Raw genomic sequence first — 21678 nt, 5'->3', positions numbered from 1 at the left:
GGATAAATTAAGCAAGAGAAACAGACAGCTCAGCTTGCAGTGAACTTTTCACCCAGCTAACCTGTTCCTCACCCTGCATTGCACAGGTGGAGTACAGCTCGAGTAGAGCACAACCCTTGCTTTCCCTGCCTCCTCTTTTTTGCTGTAGTGCAAGGCATGGCCAAGGGGAGAGCAGGAACCGAAAGGAGTTTGATCTGCTGTTTGGAGTCCAGAAAGTATTAGAGGTCTAATTGCTGTCTTAAGAGCACTGAAGTTTATGCCACTAATTGCAGTGGGGTTAGTGTTTGTTCCAGTGTAGAAACAGGACCAATAATTTCTGGTTGTAGAGAATCGGGGAGAAATTCCATGCTGGAGAGGGCAGGGAACGAATAGCGTCTAAACAGGAATGATTAGAGTTTCTTTGTGGGAAGATGCAAGACTGGGAATTCAGGGAATTCTGATGTTTATATTTCTCTGACTTTTCTTCTGCATTTGCAGTGCAAGTAAATACAAATAATTGCTGACAGATGTTGTAAAAACAGCATTATGCTAACCGTTAAGCTTAATTTTGTTCTCGGTTACTAATATATATTGTTAGCTGTACATGGTGTAGTTTGGCTCTTACTCACATGACCTCTATGTAAATCATGGGCTTTGCCCCAGAGATATGGAACCAAGAGCAGAATTTGGTTTGTTGACCTTTACCAAAATGCCTACTGCTTCTTCTCCTGTCTCCAAACAAAGCTCCAAGCAAATTAAAGTTAATAGGGTGGCAAGTTCTTTGGAAAGTAATATCTGGTAGAGCACTTAAACCCTAGTTCTCTAGGTTAAAATCAATGTTTTGAAATTAGAACTTTGAGTTCTCTGGCCTTCCTATTCACTCATTGTAGGTAAGGAAGGTCTGAAACCAATAGAAGCTGCCTGTTTAGAAGCTGCATAGTATTTCCAGTCCTGTATTTTTTTGTGTGTGTGTTCTTAAATTCTGTAAAAGAGGTCCTTGCAGAGGCTTTAAGAGACTTTTACCGGTAGTGAAGCTTCAGAGGGTAAATGCCAGGAGCTCTGTGTCTGAAATGGAAAGATCGTTGTATAAACCTAGAGATAAGCGCTGACTTCAGGGAGCTGCGAGCCTTCCTGGAGCAGTATTTTCAGCTTTGCCTCCTGCTCTGCTCAGTGCAGAATGATGGTTTCCCTCCCCCATTTTGGATCTGGGAAGGAGGTCAAGTTTTTCTTGCACTACATGCACATTTCGGTTCACATACAGCTCCTCAGCCACTGCCAGGTTTACATTAGGTGATTGGCTGCAAAGTAGTACTGACAGCATCTCCCTTGGTATCCCAAATTCCTGGGTGTTGAGGAAGGACAGGAGCTCAGACTGACGTTACCGCGTTGTCCAGATGTGCGTTCGGGCCAGCCCAGCGTTGCAGCAGAGCGGGGAGCTGTGGGCTGCAGCTACCCTGGCGGTGGCTCCAGCACTGGGGGGAAGGGTTCACCAAAGTGGGAGCTGGAATGGCATTGCCTGCTGTAGAGCTTACCTTCAGCATTTCCAGTTAACTCTGTCCTCTTGTACCAGAGGACAAGAATGTCATTTTGCTTTCTTAATGTTTCAGCATTTTGCCCGGCAGGTGATAAAGAAACGTAGAATGGATGCGGAAGCTCGGTATTTGTACTGACATAAAGGGACGTGGTTCAGTAAGAGCATGAACTGTAGTGGGGTTGCACTTGGGTTCCTGAGCCTGCCTGTTGCATCAGCCTGTTGCTGATGCTACTAGCTTTTTATCAAATGTTTTTTCTCCTTGTGCAGTTATTTAAAAAATAAAAACTAGTTGAAATCTGTGTAAGGCAGCACTGCTCTCTGCTGCCCCTTCCCCTGCAACGACAGAAACATTTTTGTACGTTTGGTGAACCCAATCACAGAATGGATTCTGTTCAAACTCACTTTCCCTTTGCTTGTTGTGGGCCTTTGGTTTGTTGTTCTGATTTTGTTTTGCCCTCTGGGGATGGCTCTGACTGACTAATTTTGCAGACTGTTGGTTTTCAAATGCAGGTGCCGCCACTGGGGAGGGAATGGGGCAAGGACAAGTTCAGTGGCCACCAGATAAGCAAGGCCACTCTTTTTCTATCAGTTTGAAGAGATTCAGCAGAGCTCTAAGTAACACCATGATTTTCCTAAAGACAAATTTGCCTGTCTGATCTGCCAGTTAGAGTGTATGTGCGCCATAAAACTCACTCCCTTTTAGACATGTTGGTGAAGTTTCCCAGACCTGTTTGGCCATTCACCTTATGGCTTGAAACCCTTGTGTCAGGGGAGGCTTGTTCCTTCTACTGTTTTTTTTTTTTTTTTTTTTTTTCACTGCCCATTGAGTGACATCATTCAAATGGTAAGTCTGAGAGATGATTCATACCAAAAAAAAAGATCTAATAATTGTTACCAGTTATTCAAATCAGTGTTACTGATTTCCCGCATCCTCCCACTGGTCCCTTGAGCTCCCCCACCCACTCATTTTTCCTAATAATTCCCAGGCTTTCTGGCTGTATGCTTGGTATGCCCTCTTCTGTGTTAGTGTGCTAAGGTGTATCTAGCTCTCCCCTGAGGAGCATTTAGGGCTTGGCTGCAGCAGCTTGTGTAGACAGATGCAAGCTGGGTTTGAACTGGCTAGGTGGATTGACTGGTGATGGCCTCAGTAAAGCTCCAAACCGCTTTCACAGCACATCTTCTGTTTCACTCTGCTATGTCGGTATTGTTGGCAGTCTCTGAGGTAGCTAGATCAAAGCTGGATGAGTAATGTGTCTGCAGGCTACAGCGTTGGGGTGCACAGAACTACGAACTGGATTCTCTAGAGGAGTTCTGCAAAGAATTAGGCTAATTACCTCGCTGCTAGCAGAGACTTGCTCCAGTAGCGACCCTATGTGCTGATGCTGTTCCAGTTTGCAGTTAAGAACATTGTTTCTCTTTCACAAACACAGATCTGTAACTCATGAGGCTTGTTTCTCCAGCACCACAAGTTGAAATCTGTGGTGTGGAGTGATTCATATTGTCAATGTAGAAAGCAAGGTGCTGTTGAGAGCAGCCATTATTTTCTTCAACCTGCTCCTTAGTCTGTCCCCTTTTCCCCATCATGCTCTTTCTTCATATCCCTATGCTTTCTCCCTGTTCAAGTCCTGTACGCATCCATTTTCTTATTGCTCTTACCTTCCTTGCTCATGTTCTGTATTAGTCACTCCTTTTGTTGGCAGGACCACACTTGATTTTGCCCAGAGTTAGCTGGATCTAATGTCCTAGAGATGGAATGGGGTCAAGTGGAATCAGTTCTGGTTGCCCCCAATGAATGCACTGATGTTAGGGCCCTTGAAGTTCTCAGGCTGCATTTCGAAGTATTTATGGCTGTTTGCACTGCCTCGTGCAAGGACTAAATGAAATGGGCAACTGTAGACAGTTGTACGGACGTACATGATTGTTCTCCCCTAAGCAAGGAGAACAGCATTCACCCTCCTTATTTTTATTAGCCTCGGGATGCGGGGGTATTTGTCTGACTTAGGGGAGTGGGGGAGTTACCTTGGTGAAATTTGGGCTGCCGAAAATCATTATATGATAAGTGAAAAGCCTGTTCTGTTGTGGAGGTCATTTGCTCGCTGTCTGGGAGGGGTTAAGGTGGCAACAGCTGAAGATAAGAATGTTCTCCCCTGTATTTGAGGTGCGTTGTTCATTTCACAGGCTGTGGCAAGGAGAATAAAAAGTACATAGAGTACGGCACAGAGACAAAGGCCTTAGTTGGTAGTGCATGCAGCACTTCTTTAGATAGCTAAAATAAAAATTCAGTTAATTCCCTAATAACTCATTTTTTAAAGGAAAGAAACCTCTTGTTTGGTGTTTTCCTATAAAGGCTATATGAGGTTATGCTGCAACATTAAAGAAACGGGTCTAAAGCATAATCCATCCCTCACACAGGGTTTCCAGACTTTCTAGGTCAGTTGTGGGTCATTTTCATGGTTCTGAGCCATGCAAAGTAAGTGAGGGGGTCACAAAATCTGTGGCTTGTCAGCTCTGTTTCTGCACTCTGCGAACTTGGCCCCCAAATGAGCCTACAGCTCATTTCACATATGGCGAGACCTGTACATAGCAACCTCCTCTCGTGTCCGATGGCATTCCCTGCGCTGCTTGGGGTGACACGGCCTGCGCTCCAGAATGAGCTCACATGGAAAGAGTAATACAGCTGCCCCTTGCTGGAAGTGAGTAATAGGAATTTGGGGCTGCTCCTGCAGCTGTAGTAAAGCTGGCACCACAGCCCTACTTTGTCAGCAGCAGGGCAGTTGAGGGGAAGAAAAGCTTGGCATAACCTTTGGTATGTTATTTATTATCACTTTGCAGCCCCCTGGAAAATGAACTTTAGAAAATTCAGAGCCGATGGTGACGGTGAACACTGGGAAAAACCAGGAATCAGCAAATCCATTGTGTTGCGCTGACAGAAAGATACTGTTAAAACACACTTTAGCTGCCAACTTGCTGCAGTCACTCAATCCATCATGGTGGGCTGTTGGATCACAAGCCAGTGAAACTCAGCCTGGCGTGTTATTTTAGTCTTACATGGACTGTGAGATAAACGGGGCATGAACCAGCCCCCTGGCAGGGGGTCGACCCCTAGCGCCCTCATTAAAGTGCCAATCAAAAAGAGTAATGGAACAGGGAATAGAAAGCTGGCTTCTTCAGCCTCTTACTGCTCTCAGTCTGAGCAACTTTCACAAGCCAAAGGAAACATTTCTCTTCTGAATAGGAGCCAGACTTCCAGAAATACCTCCTCTCTCCTTGTCTCTTTGAGAGCAAGTGCTGAGACTCTTCTGTGTGTCTTGCTTAGGGTGGAAACCCATTGCTTACTACAGTGCAGGTAGTGGGAAGAAGTGTTGCTGACTGTAACCCAGAAAGGATGGAGATGCTCATTCTGTGGAATATGCAGGCACGGGGCTGTGCGTGCAGGGCTCATTGATTGGTTAGTGACATGGTTTCAATTGCAGATTGCTCACATCTCAGCATTCGTGGGTGAACAATGGAAGGAAGCTGGTGGGTCCAGAAGTCTTGCTGGTGTGTGCAAGGTGAGAAAGTGTATTCGTGTGCCTTGTGGGTTCCTGTGGAAGTTTGAAATAACTCACACAGCAAATAGATCTTGCTATAATGCCAGTGTCTTCAGGTGCCTATACAGCTAAGTATATCTGTCTCTGCATAAACCTCAGATAACTCATAGTGCAGCTGCTATCGTACCACAAATAAAGACATATTCTGTCACAGAAAGGAGTGTTAAGTATAGTCTTTACATTTCTGGGCTGTTCCCCTCACTGGACATAAGCACAGCAATACCTTAACAGGTGTTACTGAAGTAGTTAAAATTGCATATATTTTTCTACTTCTGTGCTTAAATGTTAAGAATTAACTTTAAAATATTACTCGTTGCAAGAGCATTGTCCACATATGGGAGAATCATATGACTAAAAAGAGGAGGGAGGAAAAAATAGAGGAAAAGGCTTCAGTTGCCTGGTAGATTTCAGGTGACTGCAGGGAGATGCATGAGCCCAGAAAGGAGCACAACCCAACCGACCATTCAGTGCTGCCACCTGATTTGCTAGTGCTGGTCTCATTCATCTGCCCACTGTGCTGGTGGAGAACCTGTGAGCTAGGGTGCTGTAAAGCTGCAGGCAGGCCTTGTGGTAAGGAAGTGGGAGCAAGATTCCAGGTTCTGGTGCAGGCCTTGCACTTTATTGCATGTAAACTTAGTCATCTAAGATACTGAACTGCTGTCAACTTTATTACTTTAAGTGCCTGAAATTGGGCCAAATTCTGCTGTTTTTTACAATGAGTGCTGTGTTGCTTCTGTGAGATGGCTAAAATTTCTGCTGTGCTTACTCTGCTTGGTAACATTTTTCAGAGCAGGTCTGAGGTTCAGTGGTGCACGTGGGGGGGTTGGGGGGGAATCACTGGTGGTGCTTGAGTTACTGTCAGGGCTTTATCAAAATAAGGATCTGGGTGTGTTGAGGGTGTCTGCTCCTGAAAACGGTGTTGCTTTTTTTTGTTGGTGATGATTTTCCTCATCTAAATATGCAGGCACAGATTTTTTTTGCCACATCATTCTTCTGTTACGTGCTGGTTTGCACTTCTGACTGGAGGGTGCTTGCCTCGAAGTCATTAGGTATGGTCAGGCATCCGCCAAGGTCAAAGCAAGTGTTTGCTGGTGCAGTTTCTAGAGTGCTGATGGCTGGTTGATTTGATAGATTTCTCTATTGGTTAAAATTTCTCTACAGCTGCAGTATCCAGAGTATCCAGAGTGGTGTTTTTGTTTTGTTTTCTTGGCTGGCATTTTTAGTGCACAGAAACAACTGTTCTGTAGCCTCCATACACAATCCTTGTCCTTTGGGTGACCCATCCATTTATCCAAAATGTAAACGCACATGAAAGCTGTTTACTTCTCTCATGGCCTTTTAGTACTTTTGAGTCAGACCAGAATAGGCCTGAGGTGCAAGGTTATTCTTATCCCGAGAGAACTGTATGTGCTGGGCACATTGCTTGGGCAGCAGTGTGTCAGTTACCAAAAAAACCCCAAACCACCCACCCCCAAATCAACTCTGTGTGATTCTGGAGTCTGATTGCATTGAGGCAACATAACTGTACAACAGGCTGTTAATAGAATTGATATAATGCAGTAGGTATGCACCTCTTATGTAACTGCATTTAGCTCCAAGATTATTTGTATTTCTATACTTGAATATGCTGTAGTTCCACTGAGGGAAAATAGGGAAAGAAATTTTCATTGTTTGTCAGTGGTTAATGAGTAACCTTTTTTTCCCCCTTTTTGGCAGACCTCCTTTTATGACTAACACTGCACTGCATTATAGCTGAGACATGTGCAAATCCAGTCACAGTGTGAGGACCCAGCCTTGTGTACACATCTGGTGCTGTTTTTTACTCATGTTCTCCCATTTCAGAAAGTCTGATGATAGAGAACTAGGAAAGGAATACAGCTCTGCCTTGGAGAAACTGATCTGACCTCTGTTAACGAAACATTTTCTTAGCTAGGTAACTACGGTGGTAGCGAGGCAGATAGATTTGAACTGTCCTGATTCCTTTTTTAAGGCTGTCAGAGTTATCAGGCCAACTATCACAATGCTGTAATCAATTTGAACCAATGCTACAAATGGGGAGGTGGAATTGTTTTGGTCCTAGCCCCACCTGTGATAAAACAGCATCCTCAGCTGTGCTGATTAATAGTCTGCCATCAAGCTTGAATGTTACAGAAGTCTGGACTGGAATGCAAAGCTCTGGGCATAGTCTGATTTTTCAGGACTACATATTTTTCTGTGTTACTTCTTTATAGCAACTACACTTCTAAGAATAGAGATTATAAGGAGTATGGCTATCGCTTTTCAAGATTAGTTTAAGAAGTTCATATCTATTATGTATACGTACACACACAAAGCCAAATACAATGTTTCTTTATGAGAAACCAAGTTAGCTATTTGTGCAACTGTTATATTAAAATGTCTTCTATTTTTCTGCTTTTAAATCTTTGCAGCTGCCTGTAACCTGCCCTGTGTACACCTAGAAAGCTGCTTTTCACACCAAGGTACCAGAGGTGAAATCACTGTGATTAACAGCTAGAGGAATGTTCTTCAAGGAAGAGAAGCAGAGCAAGTGAGGTTATTCATAAAAGGAGTCATCATCTAGTGGTTTGGGTTGTTGTAGGAAACAGGTCAGTGCTAAAATGTGTTACAGGGGGAAAGTAAGTTGTTTTTTTTTTTTTTTGTGCGTGTATATATGCGCACACGTATTTGGCCTGTGAGCTTAGAAAGGAAATCTAGGATTGAGGACAGAATAGATAAATGGTATAAAACATCATGCAGTCTAGGAAATGGGATAGCAAATAGCTCAAAGTCTCCTTGTCATAAGCATGCATTATGATTATTGTCTCTATTTTGAGATGTGGAACTTCTAGCCACTTACTTTCTCTCCACAAAAATGTAAGCACTGCACTTTTTTTGATAAACAGCTTAAGCTGTTTAGCTAGTATCTAGCTGATTTATTAGAAAAATCTATTCAAGAGCAGCAGGAAGGGAAGGCTATTATCCACATCTTGCATGCTGTTTACCTTATTTCAGGCATATCTCATTTTGTATTTCCTGTTTCACTGCCTGTACTTTAAAAAAAATTGCTACAGTAAGAAAACAAAGTTGGCTTGAGTAGGCAGAGAACAGGTTGCACAGTTTTCATCAAAATCTGGGTTAAATTAAATTACAGCTAACAGGCAGTAGCAGAGTATTTCTCCTTCAGCATTATCAGTGCATGGGTTATGTGTTTTTGTTTGTTTTCATAAATACTGCCTGCATTGTTGATGGGATTATTTAACCTTTATCAGCATGTGAAGGTGAGTGGCTGCTTGGGGACTATATCAACAGTTTCTTACAGATACTTGAGCAACTGAGCATAAAAAAAAAGTATTTTCATTCCTAATTGTATTAGTTGTGTGCTAAAGAGTGTCCGGGGGAGAAAGCTGTGTTTGTCTCTCATCAGTAATTGTTTTTCCTCCACAGCTTCTGATATATCAAGACAATCTGCTTTTATTGCTGTAAGTCATACCTCCTCCTCAAATGAAACCAGGCTAAAGAGTAAGCATGCTGTCTTCATAAAGCTCAGCACTTTACATAATTTGGTAAACAGAATTATGTTGTCTTGTCTGCTTACAGCTGGTGTTTGATTTCTTAAGAATTTCAGTGAAAGCTGGAGACTTGCATTTACTCTCTACCTCCTCTGAAAACTATTTCTGAGTATGGCTCTTGGAATCTGAAAGTTCTATTTATTCACTTAGTAATAATGTTAGTAGTGCCAATAACAATAGGAAGTCCACAGTAAGAGTTCTGAGATGATATAAAAATAGTTGGGTTACAGCAACAAGTAATATCATCTGAGCTTAAAAAAAAAAAACAAAAAAAACATAGAAAACTGAAGTTCTAATTGAATTTGTTCTGGAATGCTAAATGAGGAAATACATTTCTTGCATGAAGGGCTGTAGTTCACTCCTTGTAATCAGCACTGTATATATACCCATAAGAGAAAACTCTGCATGTCTGTATACGAACGAGCAACTTCAGTCACTGTACTTGGAAGGAGCACAGTATCAGTGCTGGAATAGTATTGTAACATAGTAGAATAATCTAGGCCAGTTACAGTCCATGGCACTCCTGTACATCTAGGGTAGTGGGTACACTTCTTGAAGTTCTAAATAATGTTCTGTTTAATCATTATCACCAGCCAAAAAACAGGTTACGCACATTCCAAAAGAAATAAAGAAATACACTAGCTCTATCCATTACCTCCTGTGGTTCCCTGGGTTCAGGTCACTCAGTGGGTGTACTAGCATTCTTCTTTTTAGGTGTTTGCTTATCAACTCCTTACATAGTTGCTGCAAAACAAAGTATGCAAGCCTTTTGCCTGTAACTTATCCCCACAGAGCTGTGAACTACTTTTTATTCACCTTGCCCACCTACTTTCCAGTTTTAGCAAGTAGACATTTTCTGCATTAAAAAAAGAATTTTACAGGGGAGAGAAGCAGGAAGTCTTAGTAGCAGAGTCCAACGGGACTGACATGTTAAAGCACTGTTGAGCCAATGCACTTGTTGAATTCTACACTTTACTTAAAAATTATACAGAGAAATATACAAAAGTGGTGCATTAAATCAGTTTCATTTGCATAATGGACTTTGTGGATTTCGATTTCCAGTCACAGACCATACACACATCCACTGATAGTACATTTTGTCCTTACACAGTGGTCCTCCGCCTTTCACAGTACAAGCGTTAAAAACAGTTTTACTTCTAACCTTCAGTTTAAAAAATATTTCTGTATGCCTTTATCATAAAGGATATAAAAAGGTAAATTAAGATGAAAGTAAAGTTATAGTGGCCATCTTGTTTTTGAGTCAGAGGCTTACAAAATAAACACTTTAAAAGGCTCCTGAAATCTGCAAAAGGTTACTGAACAGTTTTGGGAAAATTGTGTACTCACATTTGAAGCTTGCATAGCACAGTGCTGTATTGCATGCAGATATTCAGCACAGTTGCTGAACTATTTCCAGGGAGCACACATGAAAACTAGAGTGGGGTGGGGGGACAAAACAAAACAAAAAACCCACACACCTACCTGCAGGGTATCCCTTCTGTTACATTCCTCAATCTCTAGCTTGGTTAAAATTGGTGAGACAAATACTCATTTGATATACAACATTTGAAAAAACATGTTATTTTTATTATTTCAAAAAGTTTAATTTTGTAGAGGTTGTCATTAAGACAAATGATGCAGTGATGTGCCCCCCCCCCCCCCCTCCCCCCCCCCCAGTCCCAGGCATTTCCAGTGCTAGGAGAATTCCACACTAACCAGCTAACTATATTTACACTTACTCAATCAGAGTGGAGGGAAAACTGAAGTTAAAGATTTTGATTTCCAAGGCTGCTCACTTAAACTGTTTTCAAAACAACTTGGAAGCAGGGGCCTTCAGAAGTACAGACTTTGCTAAGTTTGAGTTCTGGATCAGAACAGATTCAACTTTTTCTTTTCTAGTATTTTGGAAATGTAATTGAACTAGCGAGTCATTGCAATATTTAACATAACACAATTATTTTGTTAAAAACAATGACATTTCAGTGGAATATTAAGTATAGATACATTTAGCTGTACTAGTGATAAAAAAGAAAAAAATCAATACACCTAATTACAGTGTTAAAACTAAAAACTACAGGACTTCTGTGCTCCAACAGCTGCAGTTAACTTTTTTTTTTTTTAAACTCTTGCCTATATTTCTGAACTGTGAAAAGCAGAGAGAGAGAGAGAGAACAGGTGGTTTCAGGTACTGCAGTAAGACTCAGTATAGATCCTTTAATTTCTTTACACAGTAAACAGACTTCTATTTATACCAACACCCTGGTCTGTACCCTCTTATTTACAAGAAACACTTTTACATATATACATGTTAGCAAAATACAGGCTTCTCCCAGAACCAGATGCATTTCAGCTGTATCTTAGTTATACAACTAATGCTTTAAAAACAAAACAAAGCCCACCACACTTATTTTCTTACTCACAATGATTCCATATAGTTAAATACTAAAATCATATTTATTTCCTTCCCATATAGTATTTTCTCTAGTTACAGAATACCATCAGCTCCAGACTGATTCTTGCAATTCACTCTGTCAGTAAGGAAGATGTTTCAAGAGTCCAGCTCTAACTGTTCTTGATTTTCACTGAGTCTTAACATAAGCTGTTGTTCATAATATAGGCTCTTTGCATAGTTTATTTCTTGACAGAGCTTTACGGCAAGAACTTCAGATTTCACATGGACCTGCAAAAAGAAATGTGTTTATTGTTATTTTGGCACTACTATTGTCTAAAGCAGAACATATTTATTTTTTATTACTTCATTAACTGAAGAAATTGGGTTGGCTACGCTTGAAGTCTCTGTAAAGGAATAGAAATGTTTCAGTGGAAACCTGTTCTCAGTGCTGAGGTGCAGCACAGAAGAAATGAGAGAGGGAGAGACAGACAGGCAGGTAGCCAGAGATTAGGTGTTGCTGCGTGAGAGCAGAAACATCTTGGAATATTTGAAGTTATTTCCTTCGCTTCCTCTCCTACCTTTCATCTGGCTTGTCTGTTTGGAATGTAAACTGACTTGGGTCAGGGGTGAGCTTGTAACCTTGTCTGTAAAAGAGACCCCAAGCAACTACTGTAATGAAGCAAAAAAACTAACGGGTTTAGAGGTGAGAGTTCTGATTAACTTTTACATGTATGACATACATATGACTTTCAAATCCTAGGCGTTTTGCAGTAAAAAATACTATATATGTGAGGAGAAGAGAAAACTAGAGTAAAAACATAGAGCATAGTATTTAAGTTCCATGTATGTGTTGTAAAGTTAATCTTTTCTCAGGTAAAGAAACATTTCCTATTGTAACTTTGTTGTTCAGGAATATTTTTGATTTTACCATCAGCTTTTCTCAGAATCTTTATGGAACAAATTTTATCATTACTTAAATCTTTTTGGCAGCAGTTATTTTCACTGCTGTCAGAACGTTTTCATTGTTGAGCAGTACAGGAAACCAAACACTGACGACTACAAACATTTTCGGCACTAGTATTGAGGGGAAAGGAAACTGTGCATGAATCTAAACAGTAGGCGCTTGATCCTTACCATTGGTTTTTGTTGGGATGGACCTGGAATTGCTACACCACTACTTGTATTAACAGCTTTCTTCGTCAACTGTACATACACCTTTCCATGATCTTTTGAAACAAGACAGTGGTAGAGATCATCATACTTGACTTCTAGGAAGATGGCCTCACGGTCTGTGTAGTCACGACTCTTGAGGAAATAAACAGCCTTAGATGAAATGAGAACACAATACTTCTCTATGTTCTCCACTGCTATGAAGCTGCAAAAAAAAATAAAAAGGAAAAAATAAACCACAAAAACAACCCCAAGAAATGAATCACTTGAAGCTAAAAATACTCAACTGTAATAAATGTTTTAACCTGTTGTGTTCAGTGACCTTTAGAAGTCTTTCAGAAAAATTAATAGCATAACACGTACAATTCATTTGTATTTAATTTAAACTGTTCTAAAAGGCAAGCTGGTGAGTACCCCCTCAGGTGAAAAAGATCATGCTGTAAATCAAATATTAGCACTAAATGCCTGGCTTCTAGCTTTGGACATTAAAAGGGTACATAAAAATATCCTTTAACAAGACTTAGGAAGATTAATTTCCTTGCACTGGAAGTCTTACACTGAAGGTTAATTGTAACTTCAGTTCCATTACTGATATGTGAAAAAGGTGTGCAGGTATTTATGACAAAAGCATTATCCTTTTACATGTTATAAACCTACTGTAGTTCCTTTTACCACACACCTCCCTTGCCTTTAAAAACAAAAAAAAACAAGTTTAACCTGCTGCTTGGACCAGTAGCTAGAAAAGAGAAATTAGCTGTTTAACACTGGGGTGAAAGGTTAAGCAGCAAGCAGGTTTCCCCAGAGAGATTAGTCCAAGTGATGAATAGGGGAGGTAGAAAAGAGTGAATTAAGAAGATTGAGAATTACGATGGCTGGAAAGGTTGATGTGTAAAAAATAGCAGTAAGGAATGCAAAAGTGGAATAGATATTTCACACGCAAACACTTCTCCCCCACTTTTGATTTACTCCTGAAATGAACCTCATTAGTGATTTTTTTTAATGCTGAAAAATTCAGAAAATTATATATGGAATATACAACATTACTAGGAAAGAGTGCTAAACAGAGTAATAATGCTGTCAGCAACCCACGACAGTACAAGTATCTGTAGAACTAAGATTTTCCTGCTGTCAGATAGGTTCAAAATTACTATTTTCCGAACAGTTGCTTGTACAAATCTGTCTGCTTTTGCCCTATATTATGCAAAACACTCCACTGTTTTTGAAAACATTGAAGATTTTCAGTTTTAAGAGCTTTTGACAGACAGAAAAACTTACCATCTCCAATTACCAATTCCAGAACTACTGTCTGTTGTGCCATTTAAATAACACTTTGCACAAATTATCAAGAGCTACACATCTGAATAAACCTATAGCTATAAGCAGAATTTTAGTAGCCAAAAATATTTCAAAAACTGAGATCATGGTTTCTTTTTGTGGTACAAAATAATAATGCCAGTAATTTTCTATTGATACTTCTCTGAAAGATGCCACTCCGTGCTGAACTTGTCTCTTCCCTGCCCTATGTATTATAGTCACATCAGCTGACAAATGCTTTTGCTTCCATAAAATTGAAAAAGGCATACATGCTCATCTGAGTTAACAGATTAAATTTTCATTTAAGTGCTGTGAAGAGTAGCATGATACGACTATGATATGATAGCATAATAGAAGTGGGTTCCTTTAAGTAAAAGAAGCAGAAGCATTCATTTTTGTCCACTTTAAAACAAAAATGGTAGGCAAAAGGGTTCACACATCGACTGAAAAGAGCATTTGTTCCTCAGTTTTCCTTCAAAGTTCAAACACCTCAGGATAAGGTTTTGTCTTTGAAATAAGTATAAAGGAGAGTGTTTGTTTAAGAAGTAGCACAGAAATCTTCATTTTAAAATACAGTCACATTAGAGCCTGCAGAATAGTCTTGTTCCTTTGAATAGGCGCGTAAAAACAAGTCCAGTATTTTACGCAGATCCTAGCTTTGACTCAGGTTGGACTTCCACTGGAAGCAAAACCAGAGCAAACCCACTGGCACACTGGTTTTCTTTTCTTCCCCCCGCTCCCCCCCTCCTTGATGGGAAAGAAAATTCAAAGAAAGTTTATCAGAAATTCCTAACATTCTGTCACTGTTCTTCACAATTGTCCAAGTGAAGTTGAGAAATTTTAGAAGTTTTTGTATATCCACAAAAGCAGAACAGCTGTTTTTTCCTGATGTATGCCATTACAGTCATATATATGGGGACATCCATGGAGAGAACTGAAAGACCAAAAGCTACTATAAAGTTCAGTGCACACAACTGGGAAACCAGACTACAGGTTTGTATTTTTTCCATAAGAAGAACAGATTCTCTCTCAGATTTTTCATACAAGATTTTTACTGCTGTCATGTATATATTTTGAGGAATGGAAATAGAGGACACATTTTATGGCGAAGCACTGAAACATTAGCTAATTTGTAGTTCAAGCTCTACATTTTGTTCTAAGTTTGAGTCATGCATCATTACCCATTTTCTTTTGCCAACTATTATTTTCTTCTCTATGCCTAGTTCTCAAAATGAGTATTTAACCTTTTAAGATACTACTTCAAGATAATACTTTAGTTGACTGTTTTTTTTAAAACATGCTTCTACACTATTAAAAAAATCTCAAATTAATAAAATGAAAGATTAAATGAAACATGATCCAGTAGAACAAAGCAGAAGCAACCAGATCTCTGGAGAATTTGTGGGTTTTTAACAACATCAGGAAGTAATTACACAATATTTTCCAGAAGTGAAACAGTGAGCCTAACTGGAAAAAAATGTGGAAACATTTAGTTAGAACAGTAGAGCAAGGTATTAAACCCCCTTTTATGGATTTAACTCTGAAGGAAAATATGCAAATAATCAGGTCTTTAAATGTGTTTCTGATTATGATACTGGGATAAAAGTCAGAGGCATAATTTTGTACTTACTTTCCATGACAAGAAACACTGTTTTCTTGTTGAATGATGTTCTTAATGGTGAAAGTCAGAGTGATTGAACAGTGTGACTCAATGACAAATGCACACAGATCTGCTCACAGGGTATACTTGCGAAAAGTTGACGCTAAAATATTTTTTTTGTCACAAATTGTTCTCTTTTGATTCTCCTCACTTAAGAGCCAGACTGGATATGCCATTTAGATTCTTTATGTGAGATTAAAATAGCAAGAGTGCAAGATCACAGGGCCACAAGCAAGTGGCAAACTACAAACTCTTCATTACAGGCAGCTGGAGGTAACCTGGCTTTTGGTGCCTGATCATTGATGCTGGTGGAGTTAGGACAGACTGCTGAATGGGTAACACCCTCTGTGAGCTTCACCACGTGCTTTACTTCTTTTTCTTGAGGCATTGAAAACCATTCTAACTACTCTGCCTTGACACATACTCTGTTGGATAATAGGTGCAAAACATAGTATTATACGAAATACTGAAAACAGCTGTTCAGGTAACTGTGATAGAGAAGGATGTGGTTAAGTACTGAATTATGCCTTGAGACCCTAACCCAGCAAACTGACATGTCCTGTAGAAACAAATTTGTAGAAACAAATGTAGAGATATCTTTCTGTGCTTTTATTCAATACACTTTTTTGTTTTTCATGCTGTCAACCCTGACCACTAATGTAACATCACCTGCTGTTTTCACTTGCTTTCATGCACTGATAGCCAAAGCATTCAAGCATATATGCAAAACTGATGGCGCATCTATTACCCATTCAGATCATTCAGCATAGGCTTTTCTGGAAAAATGAATACATAAATATATATATAGTGCAGGTTATTTTGATCATTAACTATTAACACTCTTAGTTTAGGAATAACATGTACTACAATCATCCAAGTTAGCTTCTCTCATATCTAAACCAGAGCCACCTGAGACTGTACACAAGTAACAGGTCAGTGTGATTCACATACTGCTATTATGGAGCCACTAGCCACTCTCCTAGGCCTTTGACTGTGAGAAATAGCAGACAGAGGCAGATAAAGGAACTGATACTAGTTCTGCCTGTATGGATGTGTTTCTGTTACACAGGAAGAGGAGTACACGTTCTGGCAACACAGATCTATTTATGCACAGGAAAGGCTGGGCATGCATTGAACATGCATGTTAAATGGACTGTTGATTGCTTAGAAACTTAAAGAAATTTCATCTTTTGTAATAAGAGAAGGGAGCAGGACCATTAAAAGGACTAAGTCAAGAAGCCAAGGCTCCAGTTTTTCTGCAGACTGCATGCCATGTGAGATCAATGGCTGTTAGCAGCAGATGAAGCATGGTCTCCAGTGGCACCTGCTATGACATTTGTATATAGCCAGTGGGCAGGCCATTGTGGAAGTCATCAGATGCTAGTACTGTGTTGCTAATTAGTATCAGGAGAAAACGAATGACATGTATGTGCATGCACGCATGTGAAATAATTTTTGTCTCTCTTCCCAAAGACACAAAGATAGAATGGTAGCAAATGGAACTACTTAAAGTAACTGTGTCAGTACTTACAACTCATCTTGGATGTTGTCGGTCAGTTTGAACAGCTGTTCTTGTCCTTCCGCTTGACTTTCTAAATAGCGGGGCAAGAGCCCTTGGGGTCCTCTGCAGCAGCGTGGCTTTCTCACTCTCTCCGCTTGTGTCCTACATGCAAAATAGATGCAGAAAAATGACTTATTGCAACAGCAGGGCTTTTCCTTCCACTTAAACCTGTCAGCACACAAGAGTTTTATTTGTTTTGAAATATGAGGTGTGATAAAGCCTTTAAAAATACAAGGTCTTCACAAATACAGCATATGGGTTCTGTAATATTTGGCCTTGAAGACACGGTATCTATTCATATGGCTTTGCATTTCAAAGAAATCTTTCCCAGTTTTCTCCTACAATTAAGGGGCAGTGAGCTCAATGAAGAAGCAACATAAACTGAGTATATGGTTTGCAAGTTTTTGATCTATTTATCAGCAGAATTCCATTGATTTGACAGTTTCTTCTCAATTCTCTACAGAGTGCATTGACCGAGACAGCGCTCCCACTAACGGACAGTTGCCCGTAGTTGAAAATTGCAGGGTTATAGAAATAGGAACATGCAGTGAAGTTAAATGAAAAACCTACAATTAGAATCTCTGAGCAAGGCTTAGTATACTTCACCCTTCTTGAGTAGCTATTAAAAATGACAGTAATACAAAGACACACATGGCTTAAGAGACATCAGAGGTTGATACTGGCCACAGTGCTAAAGAACTGCAGGGTAGGTTCCTCCCCTAGCAGTATTTTGTTAAAAAACAATATTCTGAATTCCTTTAAGCTTTTGGAACGCCCTACCCCTGAAGAATTGTGTTACAGGCTGCGCAGCCTTGCTTTATTCTCTGTCCTTTCCCAATAGCATCACTCTGGGACTGGTGCATGGTTTTTCATACCTCCCAACCTACTGCTGTTACTAGTTTTTCAAGCCAAATGCACCGTTTTTGATTAGTGCACTCTACTTCCCGTCTTGATACTTTCTAAAGACCCTGTACAATGAACTGCTTCTATCCTTTTTGATCAAAAGAAAGGAGGAAAAAATCCCTCGTAACAACGGCTTTTCTTTCTAAGCTGCTTGGCAATAGCACACAAGAGTACTTGCCTTCGAAGCTTTGCTTTCTGCAGATGTTTTCTCTGGAGCCCTGTTTCTTTGTTACCTTTCCCCTTCAGCAGTCCTGTCCAAGACTCCTAACACATGCACACTTAAAATTTGTTTTCCTTCCAGTCTTTGACACCCATGCCCTTTAATCGTGACATTTTTTTTGCTCCTTCCCTTCTTGGCTTCAGTAAATACTGTTGGAATAGTCCAGTATTTACCTGTCCTGCTGAACTGCTTCGGGTTTTGGTAAAACATTCATTCATTAATTACAGAGCTAGGCATCCAAGCAAAAAAATGCCAATATGAAAACTCAGTTTGCTTCATAGAGGTACTTTGTTTCCCTCATTTGCAAAAAAGTTTAATGCCTTAAAACTGTATTCTTCCATGAGGATGAGTTATCTGAACCAGAATAAGCGAAACACTAGATGAACAGATGACTTCCACAACCTATATATGGCTAAACTATTCCTCTGAATATCAGCTGTATACAGTTGTTAGAACTTCACCATTAACTACTATCACTTTGGAACAAACCACCTCTGTAAAATCACCTTTGTCTGTAGTGGGCACAGTTGCATGGTAGTATTGCTATATTTTTGAATAAATCAGTGCCTCTTTTTACATATTCTTACAAATTAGTAAACAAAGTATGTGCATGCCTTCATGAAATGGAAAACGTTACATCAAAGTTCCAAATAAATGAAAAGGTTCCAACCAATGTGATACTTGCATCTTGCTACTTGTCCTACTTCGTCACTTCCAAAAGCAGGAAAATGACAAAATTTTACTTGTCCAAGCAGCCCCAACTGGCTTTTAAACCTCTCTACAGCACCTGTAGCTTCTACTGACAAGTTTAAAGAGCGACTGTCTGAAGCGTAATGTATGCTTTTTAACTCACTATGGGCCAATCATTAATTTTTCACTTAGACACTTTCTTTCCCCATTATGCATTCAGGGAAGTTAGATAATGGAGCATTCAACCATCCACATGGGAATGAGTAACAACACTGCATAATGGTTTTTATATTAACTGTCTTTTAGATAAACAGTCAGCTGTGCTACCTTCTCTAATATAATGTGGCACCACGGGAAGGGCTACCTGAAACACCGTAAGCACGACTCTTGCAAAAATGAGAAAGGAACGGGTGGGTCCTTTAATCAGATCTATTCTGTAGCAGCCAGGACATCAGTGAACACTTGTTTCTAATGTCTGGCTTAGAAGCAGGTCAGACAGACCCAGCAGAAGTACTAGTTACCACAGTGAATTTCCGAAAGACTTGGCAAATTACAGTTTTAGGTTTGGTGTTTTTTTGGGGGGTTATTTTTTAATACAAGAAGTATTAAGAAATACAGTGTTTACTGTCTCTACTGCTACTCCACAATAAAAATGTTCATCCTGGTGAAAAAAGTTAATTCTCATCTTGGTGATAAGAAGGCCAGCTGCTTTTCAACGAAGTGTCACTAGTGCTAGCATAAATTGCATTGATTTAGTCCATCAGCCCCTTGGCAAACTGGTCTATTTGGTCTGGACAGCTAACAGCATTCCAGAGAACTTGATTTTTTTTTTTTTCTAATCTAAAAATTGGTTCTACACTCTCAAGTTACATTTTGTAAATAGTAAGCAACACTGATGAAATGCAAAAAGTGAAGATTTGTAAAGCAGAATGAATGGTGGTGTGCCCTCATCTGTATTGCATTAAACATGTACTCAACAGATTTGCTGATTCTTTTCTAATAAGCTCACAAAAGGCAATACAAGACAGAAATGCCCTCACGTCTACTAGACACAGCAGGGAAGAGTGCTCCTGAATGGAGACACAAAGAGATTGGAAATGGTGTCAGAAGGTTGAGGCACACACTACAGTTCTTCACTGTTCAGACAAAGCTGAACGCTGGAGCATCTCATTTCAGATGGCTGTACATCCACTAAAAACAGTTAGCAGTGTTAATTGATTGGCTTTTGCTTAATGGTTCACAGGATTCCTGTGATTCAGTTGACCAGTTTTGAGCCAGAATTTTTTAAATTAAAACAGATCACAGACCAGTCATATAAGGAAGTTGTTCATATTTTACTGATGAGAATTATTTACCAACTTAGATTGAAAAATGTTCTACAACAGACATAACACGCTTTAGGGAATTATTTTTTTATCCTTCCTCCTTCACTATGGTTTTAGCTCTTAGGGTATCTGAGGTGCACAGCACTGTTCTCAAAACTGTTACTCATCTTTGACTGTCCTCTGGACAGTCTCTAAACACTTCCTTGAAGTGTAACTAGGTTGCTTTGTAAAGACAAACAAACAAACAAAAAAATCAGAAGGTAACAAACTGTTTATCAACAGATTATAGTCTGTGAAAACAAAACATCACACTCCTAAAATTATATGCAAAAATGCACCAACTTTTGCTATTACACCCTTCCGTTTCCTTAGTACTAACACCCAAATTATTATTCAGAATACTCCAACTTTACCTGCGATCAAAAAAGCAACAGGAAAAAAGAAAAAAAAAAACACTGTGACCAACACAGCAATCACTATGACTTTTCATTTAGGATGTGTACCTGTACAATTTAATATCTGCTGTCCTGGGAACAGAGCAGCAGTGGCAACTACAAACCCATTTAAAAAGGCAACTTGAGCCACATATAACCTGCATATAGATTTTGATCCATAATCAGAAGAGCACAAGGACACCCAAAATTCAATGCAAACAACAGCTCTAACTGCCAAGAGACGCAATTCTGGCATTATCAAAACAGTATTGAATAGAAAAGGCTCTTCACAGACACTTCAGCTGCTGTACTGACTGACTGACACCTATGCTAAGTCCATTCTAGGTGACAAACTCTGGTGTGCAAATCAGCCATGTAAGCCTCCAACGAGGTCTCTCTCTCTAGCCACAGGGCTCTCCCACACTTTCTAATAATTTTCTTCAGCTAGACCCAGTTCTTGCTGCCAAAAACTTCCAGCCACTATCATCAATGCACTGTGTTCATAAAGGTTACCAGTCTTACAGCCTCGTCATTCTAACCCATTTAAAGCAATAAACTTACTGGTTCTGGTATAGCTCAAATTCTGTCTTTGCTTCCATTATAAATGGCAGGTAGTATAAGCCTATGAATTCAATTGCTGCTGGTATTTTGGAGAAATAATGCTAAATCTGTTACCTGTGTGGTTCTGGAAAAAGTCTGCTTCATAAATACAGTGACTGCTTTGTCTGAGGAGGTTTTAGTCCATTTCAGACACTGAAAAGAGACTTAATCTGGTAAGTTAAAGGAGGAATAGTCTTGCATCTTCTGTCATAAAATATGCAATAACTAAAATACTTGCCACATTTATTCAAGACAATTTTACCTGCAGCCCTTCAGTAAGTACCATCATCCCATGCATGATGCATCTCCACAAAATACAGAATGAGGACAGCACTTGTCTGTCCTATTAATCCATGACTGGAGAGCACAACGTGAAGCATAAGAAGTCCCAGAATCAATTAAAGAATGACCTCAAAGTTCAACAATCACAACAGAACTACAGATGATGTTCTCATACCACAGGATCATAAGAATAACAAACAAAAGCAAATGTATACCATTTCTGGTAAGGCCTGTACTTCCTATCATACTTTTGCAAAATAGTAAAAATCTACCATTTCCATGATTCCTTATTGATATACTTACATGTACTTTGTTTCAAATATTGCACCATGGCAATAAGCAGGAATGTACTCCACGTTTACTGAGCATAAAGGGACAGAGAGCATTAGTTGTTAACCATGTGTTCTCTGCATCTGAGAATGCAAACATTACATGACTTGGGCCCAGTTTCAGAG

The 21678-nt window shown here is 39.7% G+C and overlaps 1 protein-coding gene across 1 annotated transcript in view; it reads right to left on the bottom strand.

Moving 5' to 3' along the window:
* Positions 1-10635: 10635 nt before the first annotated feature.
* Positions 10636-21678, bottom strand: part of VPS13D (vacuolar protein sorting 13 homolog D) — a 103123-nt gene continuing 92080 nt past the window's right edge. The window contains exons 68-70 of the mRNA XM_035557564.2: positions 16740-16871; positions 12199-12439; positions 10636-11352 (exon numbers count right to left, since the gene is read on the bottom strand). Of these exons, the coding sequence (XP_035413457.1) occupies positions 11221-11352; positions 12199-12439; positions 16740-16871 (505 nt within the window). The 3' untranslated portion in view covers positions 10636-11220. The remainder of the gene's footprint in view (positions 11353-12198; positions 12440-16739; positions 16872-21678) is intronic.

Source organism: Cygnus atratus, chromosome 21 (genome assembly GCF_013377495.2).
Source record: "Cygnus atratus isolate AKBS03 ecotype Queensland, Australia chromosome 21, CAtr_DNAZoo_HiC_assembly, whole genome shotgun sequence".
Lineage (NCBI taxonomy): Eukaryota > Metazoa > Chordata > Aves > Anseriformes > Anatidae > Cygnus > Cygnus atratus.
Note: the sequence above shows the minus strand (reverse complement) of the source record. Positions and strands in the feature narration are given on the sequence as shown.